The 13,280-nt window shown below is 42.0% G+C and overlaps 1 protein-coding gene across 1 annotated transcript in view; it reads left to right on the top strand.

Moving 5' to 3' along the window:
* LOC136885912 (calcium/calmodulin-dependent protein kinase kinase 1) overlaps positions 1 to 13,280 on the top strand; it is an 890,523-nt gene that overhangs the window by 857,091 nt on the left and 20,152 nt on the right. The window contains exon 7 of the mRNA XM_067158603.2: positions 12,013 to 12,123. Within this exon, the coding sequence (XP_067014704.2) occupies positions 12,013 to 12,123 (111 nt within the window). The remainder of the gene's footprint in view (positions 1 to 12,012; positions 12,124 to 13,280) is intronic.

Raw genomic sequence — 13,280 nt, forward strand, 5'->3', positions numbered from 1 at the left:
TTGTGAGTTTTGGATAGCTCTGTCAAACTAAGAAAATCTAAAATCACTTCCGGCCTAAATGCAGTTCCGGAAAAGCAGCCTAAAATCGCTTGTTGTTATACTCGTTTTCTTTTTTATTAAAATCCTAGCCAAATTAACTTATTTGCATAATTCTTTGTGTAATGTGTTCCTTGATTGAATACCCTCAGGCGTTCTTTTTTTATTTTTTGAAAATTGTACACACCGTACGTAGTTAGAAGGGTTTAAGTGAAACTCTGCACTCAGTCACATTAGCGCTCGTAGTGATGCTTTAATGAAGCAATGCACTGACTCACATTAGCGCTCGTAGTGGCAGAAAAAGACAAACTACTAATGAAATCGACCGGATAACGATGATTAAGAAAAATTGTAATTTTTAGGAATAATATAAAGAATATATTCTCATACTTAATTACATTTTATTTGCATAAAATTCGTAGCTCATATCCATAGGATGTTTTCAACATTGAGTTGCTTGCCTGAAGGGTCTTTTCGTCTAAAGGTGATTTCTATTCAACAAATGCTGCGGTTATTGGAGATGCAGTGAAATTTTTCATGGACAAAAATGTCAGAACCTTTTTCTTTAAGTTCTTGGCCAGGATGGGACATTCATATTTTAATTTCCCTTATGCTTCGCATCACGACCTGTAAAGAAAATCATTCAGTGACGCAATATCAAACCCCCAGTTATCCACCTCTCTAGCGTATCTGCACATTCGCCTCAGACGTTAGATCCTGGATTAAGAGAGGTTACGAAGAACAAAGAAAAGAGTTCAAGATTCGTAAAGTTTCCATTTTGAGAAGACATAAAACTGGAGAATAAAAAGGGCTAGTTTTAAAAGGCAATAGCTGGAGGGAGTTGAGTAGAATATGGTTCAGCTGTTCAACTTCCCAAGCGAAGAGCTGACCTTTACAAAACGGCTACTCCTCTTCTATTATCGTTAATGCGAACCCAAGCGCATTTACACAAAAAAAGAAATGTCTCAAGTTGACGCGCAAAAGAAAAGGGTTATCATCGAATTTATTTATTTATTTATTTATTTATTTATTTATTTATTTATTTATTTATTTATTTATTTATTTATTTATGTATTTATTTATTTTACAGGATTTCAGCAAATTACAACGTTTACAATATACAAATAAGAATTTCACTACTAAACATTAGTTAAATGCAACAAATGACAATATAAACTGAAGAATGCAGTGAACAATCCAATTTAGACTTAGGATTTCAAACAAGAGAGAGTTTATAATACAATAAAAAATATACTGCTACTACTTTAGATTAAATTACTTTCACAGTGGTGCATATTACAAATTAATGCATTTAGTTATGAAGTTAATTTGTAAGAACGGTCTTAGAAGAGAAAGCACGAAATAAATATGACACAGTGTGCAAAAGAATAGTCTGAGAAGAGAAACAGGATGTTTAAATAATACGTAATTTAAAAACTGTGGATTCAAATAGAGGAAGATAAATGTAACAGTAGACTGCAGAGATGAGAAAGAAAAGAACAACTAGAAGAATGAAATCAGATATGTAGGCAAAACGGAGATAACATTCAACAGTATATTACGGTTTATAAGAAAGTATCGTCGGGCTGAGTGGCTCAGACGTTTGAGGTGCTGGCCTTCCGAGCCCAACTCGGCAAATTCGATCCTGACTCAGTCCGGTGTTATTTGAAGATTCTCAAATACGTAAGCCTCGAGTCGATAGATTTACTGGCACGTAAAAGAACTCCTCCGGGACTACACTCCGGCACCTCGGTGTGTCCGAAAACCGTGAAAGTGGTTAGTGGGATGTAAGGTTGTTATTATTATTATTATTATTATTATTATTATTATTATTATTATTATTATTATTATTATTATTATTCATCTATTTATTCTCCAGGGTCGCTTTCTCCCTTGGACTCAGCGAGGGATCCCACCTCTACCGCATCAAGGGCAGTGTCTTGAAGCTTCAGACTCTTGGTCGTGGGGTACAACTGGGGAGGAGGACCAGTACCTCGCCCAGGCGGCCTCACCTGCTATGCTGAACAGGGGGGGGATGGGAAGTTTGGAAGGGATAGACAAGGAAGAGGGAAGGAAGCGACCGTGGCCTTAAGTTAGGTACCATCCCGACATTTGCCTGGAGGGGAAGTGGGAAACCACAGAAAACCACTTCGAGGATAGCTGAGGAAGGAAACGAACCGCCCTCTACTCAGTTGACCTCCCGAGGCTGAGTGGACCCCGTTCCAGCCCTCGTACCACTTTTGAAATTCCGTGGAAGAGCCGGGAATCGAACCTGGACATCCGGGGGGTGGCAGCTAATTACACTAACCACTACACCACAGAGGCGGACATCATTATTATTATTATTATTATTATTATTATTATTATTATTATTATTATTATTATTATTATTATTATTATTATTATTATTGAGTCAGCCGCATGGAGCTAGGAGAAGCAAACCTGCCTTTACCCACGAATTCACGGTTTGATTCTCGGCCAAGTCAGGTATTTTTTTCTTGGATCTCAGGGCTGGTTCGAAGATTACTCAGCCGACGTGAGAACGAGTAGCGGTGATTGGAAATTAGAAGTGGGGGGAGCACAAAAATGTATAGACAAAAAGAAGTACCCAGGTCCAAGTAAAATCGCGGGGGGGGGGGCAGACATCAAAATTGAAAGTTTTTTTTTTTTTTTTTTTTTTTTTTTTTTTTTTTTTTTTTTTTTTTTTTGCGCTATGAGCGAATTTTGAGAGGGCTGACAGTCTACCAAGTTAAGTGCGCGAGTAAAACTTTCACCAAAGGAACAACAATTACGCATGTATTACAATTAAATAGAAGTATGGCGTGATTATACAATTGAAAATAATTTAGTATTTAACTACACTCTAACAAAGTTACAAATACTAGATAGAACTGAATAGACACATTGACTGAGACTGCTAGACTGACGAATGCGCACGGCAAGCGGGTGACCTTGGCAAAAATATACCCCTGCTAACCTTCGTCGCAGAACATGCTACACATTGCTGAACGGGTCTTCACTGTTTGCCGTGGCGCTGTACAATTCGGTTAGCCGTGACGAACGACATTTTATGCGTATTTCCGCAAAGTATTCTTCTTCATAATCCAAGAAATTAAAGAAAATAATTAGCTGAACGCGGTTTGTACAAATTGCCTTTTTTAATAATTCCTAGTTTCAAGTGGCTAAAATGGAATAAAAATTTAATTTTTCTCCACAAAGTGGGGGGAGCAACTCCCACCCCACCCCCCTTTTTCCCTCCTCTCTAATCACCACTACTGGTGAGAACAACTCAGAAACTATCTCACGGTGAGACAGCGGTCCCGGTCTAGAAAACCAAGAATAATGGCGAGAGGATTCGTCTCCATGACTACGCGTTACCTGGTAATACGCGGGCCTTGTTCGGGCTGAGCAGCGGTCGCTTGGTAGAACAAGGACAAAGCCAATTAGAGCTGTAGCGCCATTATTATTATTATTATTATTATTATTATTATCATCATCTATTTACAGGGTCTTTTACTCAAAGTGGGGCCGGCCGGCCGGCCGGCGCAGTGCAGCGGATAGATGGGCGGGCTGAAGGTCAGACGAGCACATTGCAACTCGCTGAGCTTCGGGACGGAAGAGCGCCCGTATGAAGCGCGTGTAAATAACAAGCACAGATAATAAAGGCATAATCAAAGTAAAATAATTTTTCACCTTTTCACAGAAGCTGTTGAAAATGTCCTCCACCTGAATCTACACATTTCTGGCTTCATCTAAGGAAATTTTCATCCATTCGCATTAGTTCATCTACCGAGATAGCCTCAATTTCTCTCGTGATATTTTGTTTGAGTATATCCAGAGCAGGGCCTCTCAAACGCCCAAACTCTCACGCATGCAAACTGAGGCGTAGAGTTCCTGTGCACAGTGCATCGGTCCCACTCGGCTCGACTCGCACCAACGCTTCGTCTCTGGGCTACTCGGCTAAGCTCGGCTCAACTCGGCTCAACTCGGTGCGGATTTGGAGCTCTACGGAGCAAGTGAGGAAGGGGGAGACAGGCGGAGCGAGCGAGACAGGCGTGGGGAAAGAGAGAGACAGCGCTATTGCTCCAAATCGAGGGGTGGGGGTCTGCACTCTGGTCAACCAAGTGAAGTCGAAGACCCTGATCTAGAGTGTGAGGGTTTGTTGCATAAACCTTATTTTTTTCAAATTTTCACATAAATAAAAATCGCAAACCGTAAGATTGGGGATCTTGCGGCCTACAATGGTTTACTAATTACCCTGTTGTCAAAAATGTCCTCAATTAAACTTAATGACTCGTTAGCCGTAAGCGCGGTTGCCGAGTCGTGCTGGAAATATCCAGATTGGCATTCATTGTTCGTCAATTGTTAAAATATGGTACGAGAATGCCATTCCTATATTCCTGTCCCGTGATTTTGGTTTCAAAACCTATAGGCCCTTTTACCCTCTCTGCAGTTACTGCCGCCAACACTCCCGTTTTCACACTCTAGACGAACTAAAACAAAATATCACGAGAGAAACTGTGGCTATCTCGGTAGATGAACTAGCGCCTATGAATCAAAATTTCCTTAGATGAAGCCAGAAATGTGTAAATGCAAGTGGAGGACATTTTCAACAGCTTCTGTGACAAGGTAAGAAATTAGTTTACCTTGATTATGCGCTATTATGTGTGCTTGTTATTTACATGCGATTCATATGGGCGCTCTCCCGAGCCCAAGCTCAACGAGTTGCCATGTGCTCGTTTGACCTTCAGCTCACCCGCTGCGCTGCGCCCACTTTGAGTGAAACACCCAGAATTTAAAACACTAGGCTGATTTTTGTTACCGCGAGTCTGAGAGAATGGCTGAACCAATTGACATCATAAAGCATTCTGACGGAAAGCTCTTGGCCTGAAGATTCGCAGTGACTTTAAAAGCATAAAAATGTCTTGTATATTTTAAAATATCAAAGAAAAATGCATCATTCGGATTGGCCAAAGCGTTTGCCAGTACTTCAAGTCCATCTGAACCATGAGAGCGCTGAGGCATGTTTCAAGAGGCATTTTGTATCACGATCAATAAGCCTCAAGCGACGTGAAGATCTCTATTTCCCTCAGCCGGTTTTCAGCCATGGCCAGTTAAATGTTGCAATGTCAAGAGAGCGATATTTTAAATTTGCAATAGTGCCGAAAGGTAATTGTACAAGGAGTGCACCGAGTAAGTGGCTGCGCGGTTCGGGTCACGTAATTATCAGCTTGCAGTGGGGATATAGTGGGTTCGAACCCCACTCTCAGAACCCCTGAAAATGATAATCCGTATTTCCCCATGTTCACACTAGGCGGTCACTTCAGTCGCACTATACTAGCCTTTTTCTATCCCATCGTTGCCGTAAGACCTGTCTGTGTCGGTGCGACGTGAAGAAAATTGTACAATAATAAAGTACAAAGAAAGTCATATATAAGGAAATCCTGCAATAAATATTTACCCTATTGACCGTCACGTCTCGTCTACCTCATTCCATGTTAAGAAAACAGTATTGCTCTTATACGTAGTACAGTCATTAAGTTCTGAGACTGACCGCATAATGGCGCTGTGCTGCACTATAGCGTATAGCTGGCGCCGTGGTATGGTACCATGCCAGTTAGTCTCTCGTCCCTGCAAGAGACAGTTGAGTGCATGCACTGGAAGCAGAAGTACGGTCATTGTTGTGACGGTGATTTCGATGCGCTAGTCGGACCTTGACATGTAACAGTTTGAGCAACGGGCAAACATCAAGTTCTGCCAGAAATTAGGCAAAACCGCTGCCGAAACGTTTGAAATGATGCAGCAGGTTTACGGTGAGGACGCATTGAGTCGCAGTGTTGTGTGTAGGTGACACCGACGTTTTGTGCAAGTACTGGACAGTTTGGAAGATGATGTGTGTTCTGGTCGGCCACAAACAGTTCAAACGCAACGCAAGATCCAAGAAGTTGTAAAGTAGACAATCTCGCAGCAGCAATAGGGGTTAGCCATGGTACTTGCCACAAAATTCTGACGAATGACCTCAACATGTCTCGTGTTACCCAGCACATTGTGCAACGAATCCTGTCGCAAGAGCAACGTGATGATCGCATGACAATTTGTGGTGACTTCATCAGTAGTTCTGATGATAATCCGACGTTTCTTAACGGATAAAAACTGGAGACGAAACATTGTGATTTCTTTCAGCGGTGCTTCCAGCAGCTATACCGACGTTGGTAAACTTGTGTAACGGCCAACGGCTACTATCTGGAGGGTGGATGTGGTTCTGTTTAGGTTAACAGCCAACGGCGACTATTTTGAAGGTGGATGTGGTTCTGTTTAGGTTAACGGCCAACGGCTACTATCTGGAGGGTGGATGTGGTTCTGTTTAGGTTAACGGCCAACGGCGACTATTATGAGGGTGGATGTGGTTCTGTTTAGGTTAACGGCCAACGGCTACTATCTGGAGGGTGGATGTGGTTCTGTGCAGGTGTACACCATGTAATGCGGCATCGTGTGCAACATACAGAGTCGTGTGGGTACCTGTCCTCCAGGCGTCAAGTCTCAGAACTTAATGACTGTACTACGTAACCTACAAGGAGTCAACACACCTCCTCTTAAACACTCATAATTCCTTGTGATTAAGGAATATTATGATGTACTTTATATTGCATTATGAAAGAAAGAAAATAGATGGCGCATATTTTGCCCGTGAGTTATAAAAATAACTACTTAAACGTTTCTATTTCATAAATAAATTTGCATGGAGAAAGCACAATGGCGGGAACAGCCATTACTTTGTTGCCTTCCTTTATTTTACTTCTGAGTGGTTCTGGTACGTGTAATGCGTAATCCGTTAAGCTGCGAATCGCCGGCAGCTTATCACCGATGAAGGGAAGTCATCTACACTCATATTCATATAAACCATAAGACCTTGAAAGACTGGAGATAGGAAGTTCATATTCACAGGACATGTACATTAGTATGTTCTGAGGAAATGATTAGCATTTATACCATGTCGGCCCTCAGGTTTAAGGTCCAAATCGATATCTCGGCGCACCACCACCGACTAGTAAAATGTGCCTGCGTCTCTCGTTGTCACTATAAACCGAAGGTAATGGGTCAGTGTGACTTAATCAGACGTGCAAAATGTCTCGCAGACGTATGAGAGAACCGTACCGTCAAATTAGTGAGTTTGAAAGAGGGCGAATTATTGGCATAACGGAACGTGATGCATCCATCCGGGAAATTGCTGCTCGTGTGGGACGAAGTGTGTTGGCAGTGCAATGGATGTGTACAGAATGGTACAGAAGGCCGTAGAACACGACGAGATGGTTCTGGTTGCACCACTCAGACGCTCCCCCACCCCTAGGAGATCGACACCTCCTCCGAATGACATTGCAGGACAAATCTGTGTCCTTCTCGGCTCTGGCGCAACAGTGTAACACACCGTACACTATCAGGAGTGACAGATCGTTGCCGTTCATTACGGTATGGGTTACCAGCGCGTCGTTCACTTCTCCGCCTACCTTCGACTAATGTGCATAAACATGCTAGACTACAATGGTGTATGGAACGACGTCACTGGTGACAGGAATGGCAGCAGATAGTGTTTTCAGACGAATCCAGATTCTGTTTGTTTGAAAATGATGGACGCTTTTGGTTCCCGCACACAAGGGGTGAGGCATCACACTGAATCCATTCGCACAAGACATACAGCGCCAGCTCAAGGCCTTATGGTGTGGGATGCTATTGGGTACAACCCCAAATCACAGTTGGTGCGTGTCCAGGGCACTGTGACCAGTGTGACCTACGTGAATGACATCCTGCGACCCGTAGCCATACCCTTTCTGCACGACAGCCTAGATGCCATATTTCAGCAGGATAATGCCCGACCACATGTTGCTGCACGAACACGTGCCTTCTTGTTGTCACAGAATGTCAGAATGTTGCCGCCCGATCACCGGACTTGTCACCAATCGAAAATGTGTGGGATACCTTGAAACGACGGGTGCCAACCACTAAAGATGAACTGTGGACCCAGATGAATTCAGCATGGATGGCTATACCCCAGGACGCCATTCGCGCCTTATACGCGTCGATGCCATCACGCATGGAACAAGTTATCAGTGCCCATGAAGGACCCAGTGCCTACTAGGTAAGAAGACATAGCTGAACTTAGGTGACTGAAATGCTAATCGTTTCTGCAGAACATACTAATGAATATGTCCTGTGAATATGACCTTCCTATCTCTAGTGCTTTTTTTGTTTTGTTTTGCTAGTTGCTTTACGTCGCACCGACACAGATAGGTCTTATGGGGACGATAGGATACGAAAGGCCTAGGAGTTGGAAGGAAGCGGCTGTGGCCTTAATTAAGGTACAGCCCCAGCATTTTCCTGGTGTGAAAATGGGAAACCACGGAAAACCATCTTAAGGGCTGCCGACAGTGGGATTCGAACCCACTATCTCCCGGATGAATCTAGTCTTTCAAGGTGTTATGTTTTTATGAACATTAGTGTAATTATTTATGTGTGTGTTCTAATATTCTTGTACTGTACAACAGATGTTACTGAAGATTTTGATGCTGTGGTGTGCAGCGATCCGTCACGGCATGACTTGAACTGATACAGGAATTCGCTATGATTTGTATTTGCGCTTGGTTTTGTTATTTCGTTTACGTTTCTTAAGAGCATTTTATTTTTGGCACATTTTTACCACTTTACCACCTTGGAAAATTTATTAAATGCAATTAACTACATCCCCCACCCCGAGATTACTAAAATTATCTGTTATCCATTTTCTCCCTGTGTGCCTTGTGGTTTTGTATGTGTAGTCGTTTATCCATGTTGCTCTAAAAACTTAAATAAGCCGCCCCCTCCCCCTTTACAATCTCTATACCTTAGATTTTAAAAATTGCGGCTTAGTCTCTTCCTTATTTTATTTTGAACTTAAATACTGAGTTTCACCAATACATATGCCACGGTTTTTCCGTGATGCTATTGAGCAGAGCCGTTCGATATGGCAGCCCTGTTTTCATAACAGCAATACTGTTCCCTTTACATGTAATGATTATTACGGAGGTCGAGTCATAAGTCATAGCAACTATTTTCTTTCTCGCGAACACGAGACAACACGGAAAATCTAAGATATGCATTTGAAAACGTACGATATGTACTTGCGTATGATGCCACTGGATGGTGTATGTAAACAACAGTGTGGGTCTAAGCATGCCCCCAAGTTCAGTGTGTGAGTGAGAGCGTCACAAAATGGAAGTCAACAAGCAGGAGCAACGATCGTATATTGAAATAGCAGTTCTCTGCGGCAGAAATGCATGCCAATGCCATGCAGAGCTGCGGGAAGCATTAGGTGTGTGACTATGATCTAATCCCCAAAGTCAAGAAGCCATTACGTGGACACCGGTTTGCTAATAAAAAGGTCACAGTAACAGCATTTCGGAGAGAGGTGTCAGACGTTAGAGATACACATGCAGCGAATGGTATCCAGCGTCTGCCCCACCCCTGGCAACGCACAGTGGAAACCTTGGGTGATTATTTCGAAGGTCTGTAACCAGTGGAGACATGTCCTTTGTACGTAGTCTTGAGTATTTGCTGACTATGCCATAATAAAACAATGTTTACCGATGGCCTGTGTTCTGTCACTTTCCTACGAGAATCTCCTGAAGTCAGAATTTGTCTTCCGGCACTATGCATAGTCTATGTACATGCCCTATATTTCCGATGCATATCTTAGATTTTCAGTGTTGTCTTCTGTTCGCGAGAAAAAAAAAATAAATGCCATGACTTATGACTCGACACTCGCATTATACACGGGAGCAGGTCAATAAGTACCTGCAATCAATTTTAATAATTTATTACAAAAAGAGTACACTCATTTTTTATATCATTTTTCAATATAGTCACTCTGCTTTTCAATGTGCATGGTCCACTGTTTCACAAGCTTTCTGATACCCTCTGCAGAAAAAGTTACTGCTGGTTACGCAGGAAGCCACGTATGCACCGCATCCTTCACCTGTTGATAGGAGCATTCTTTTTTTTTTTTTTTTTTTGCTAGTGGCTTTACGACGCACCAACACAGATACGTCTTATGGCGACGATGGGATAGGAAAGGCCTAGGAGTTGGAAGGAAGCAGCCGTGGCCTTAATAAAGGTACAGCCTCAGCATTTGCCTGGTGTGAAAATGGGAAAGCATGGAAAACCATCTTCAGGGCTGCCGACAGTGGGATTCGAACCCACTATCTCGCGGATGCAAGCTCACAGCCGCGCACCCTAACCGCACGGGCAACTCGCCCGGTCGGAGCATTTTTAAATGCACCAAACAGGTGGTATGTCATGCAACAAAAGAACTCCTTCCGATAATCGACCTCTGTCCACACCGCTCAAACTCTTCAGATGCTGCGTTTCGAAGTGTTCTTTCCCCATCCTTCACGCTCGTGTAACCCCTTGTATCCACAAAGGCGCACACAAAATGCTGTCAGTTGGTACACTTATTTATTTTCACATTAATCACACATATAACCTAATGAACTGTTGTCACAAACAAAACACTCACATCGGAATCATTAACAAATCACCATTTTAACAACTCCCTATCACGGAGCACATGGATATTACAGCCTTGAAACAGGTGACTGCTGACAAGCATGTCGTCCACAACACAAGTCCTGTTATACCATGACTCTTACTAAACAATAACTCATCTCCACTATCAAGACCACCTCCTTACATATGTACCTGCCAAGGCTTTTAGAAAGATACGCCATAACAGACCTTCTCGTAAATTCTAGAGTGCTTAAAGCCCAGATATAATGTAAAAAATATTCTCCGTAGTTCTCGTCTGCCGGGCTGACTGCCTCAGACGGTTAAGGCGCTGGCCTTCTAACCCCAACTTGGCAGGTTCGATCCTGGCTCAGTCCGGTGGTATTTGAAGGTGCTCAAATACGACAGCCCCGTGTCGGTAGATTTACTGGCACGTAAAAGAACTCCTGCGGAACTAAATTCCGGCACCTCGGGGTCTCCGAAGACCTTAAAAAGTAGTTAGTGGGACATAAAGCAAATAACATTATTATTATTATTATTATTATTATTATTATTATTATTATTATTATTATTATTATTATTATTATTATTATTATTATTATTATTATTATTATTTCTCGTCTACCTAGTGTCATTCTGGATGTTACAGTGTTTCACAATACTGTAGTGGATTACAAATCACATACACAGGTAATAAATTATATGCTATTAATTACAGGTTCTTACATTAACTGAACTCATATACATATCTATATACAGCACAAGTTTCATGACATAACCTCACAAACAATGCGATCATCCGACTACGTAAATAATAATAACAATTCGAGCTCAGTAATTGCATTATTTACCTATGGGTGAGAGGATATTGTTTTCAAGTTATATCAGTTTATCACACTTGGCGTCACCCTTTTGAACTGTTCAATCCCCTGGTAAATATGGTACTTCGCTGTGGCAAAACATTGTCCCTGTATTGTGCTGAAAGTCTTCTATGAATTTCTGCTCCTGGTATACCCTCAGACCACAAGAAACGGATTACAGAACGCTGGTCTTCCTTGGTGCAAACAGGGAGTGACGCGGCCATCTTTACATCACAACAGCGCAAGCTGTACTGATCTGATTACGCTGAAAGCTACCACAGACGTAGACAACGGTGCCATCTAGCGGCTGGTGAGCACACAACGCCATAGAGCCAACCTAAAGACAATCAGATGAAAATTGCAGATACTTATTGACTTGTTTACATACATACATACATACATACATACATACATACATACATACATACATACATACATACATACATACCGGTACATACATACATAATACGTCTCCACTATAGACTGTGATGCCTTTTAGCTTTCATTCTGCAAGCTTTTGTGAATTTATTATTATTCTGTCTTCCCAAAGAAGTCAGCATAACATGGTTATGTTCTGTTTCAGTTTTCCAGCTGCTAGAGAGAGGAGAAGTTCTTCAAGTGCCCACAGACACGCCGCTGTCAGAGGAGAAGGCTTGGAGCTACTTCCGTGATGTGATACAGGGCATCGAGTACTGTGAGTAGATTTTTTACAGGATTGGAGCAAAACTGAAGTGTTAAGCGCAAGATAATTAATTTTTAGAAAAAAATAATCGGTGAAAGAATTGACAATGACATATCAAGTATTTTTATTTTGAAAGGAATATAACGAAATGCTTGACATATTTTTATAGTTTAATGCAGTAGCTCCCAATCTAGAGTCCGTGGATTGGCTTCTTGGGGTCCGTGAAATTCAAATAAAAATTTGCCTTCCTCCTTCAGTCATATTATTTAAGACAGATTCTTGTGTCGGGTCTCTTCTTTGGCACAAAGGGTACAATTTCGGTATCATTTGTAAACTGGCGGTAGAAATATAAATTGGACAAAATCTCCTAGTGAAATCGTGACGTGGATTACTAATATTCTCCCTCCATTGTGCGACACCATCTGTACGGCGTACATAGTACATATTTTGTACCCCGCCTGCTGATGTCAAGTCTATATGGTCTGATACCGTGGTTAGTCGGTTCGAGTCCCGTTGGTCGAAAACAATTTCACCATCAGAATGCTGACGGTCAGGGTAGGAGAGATGGTGGTGTACAATTTATAATCACTAGATTGCGTGCCAAAAGCTTGGATTCAATTCCATACCCTCTGCGCAGTGCTCATATGGTGTTGAAGGTGATTCGTTCGTCGGATGGAGACGTAAAGCTTTGGTGATATTCGGCAGGAGTAGGCTACTTGCCGACACCGGGTTTCACCTCCCTGCCCCATTATGATCATCATCCCACATCCTGACCGTCACTAAACCACACACGATAAATTACATACGTACTTTGTAGTCTGTTTCTTCTGCAGCCTGCATGTGTTTGTAGGCCGATTCAGTGTAATTGTTCTATTTAACTTAGTGGGTGTTTTTATATAAACTTGATTGTGTGCTTATTAATGAACGTAGGCTTTTGCGGCTCATTTTATAAAAATAAATAAAGATAACCATTGCGACAAAGAAATAAGAAGAATAGCACTTGCCAAACAAGCATTAAGCAACAAAAGAAATCTTCTGACCAATAAACATCTAGATATTGAGAATAGGAAAAGTGTTGTGACGTCATTTGTGTGGAGTGTGCTCTTATATGGATGTGAATCTCAGAAAATTCAAGAACAGGATAGGAAACGGCTTGAAGCGTTCGAGAT

Source organism: Anabrus simplex, chromosome X (assembly GCF_040414725.1).
Source record: "Anabrus simplex isolate iqAnaSimp1 chromosome X, ASM4041472v1, whole genome shotgun sequence".
Lineage (NCBI taxonomy): Eukaryota > Metazoa > Arthropoda > Insecta > Orthoptera > Tettigoniidae > Anabrus > Anabrus simplex.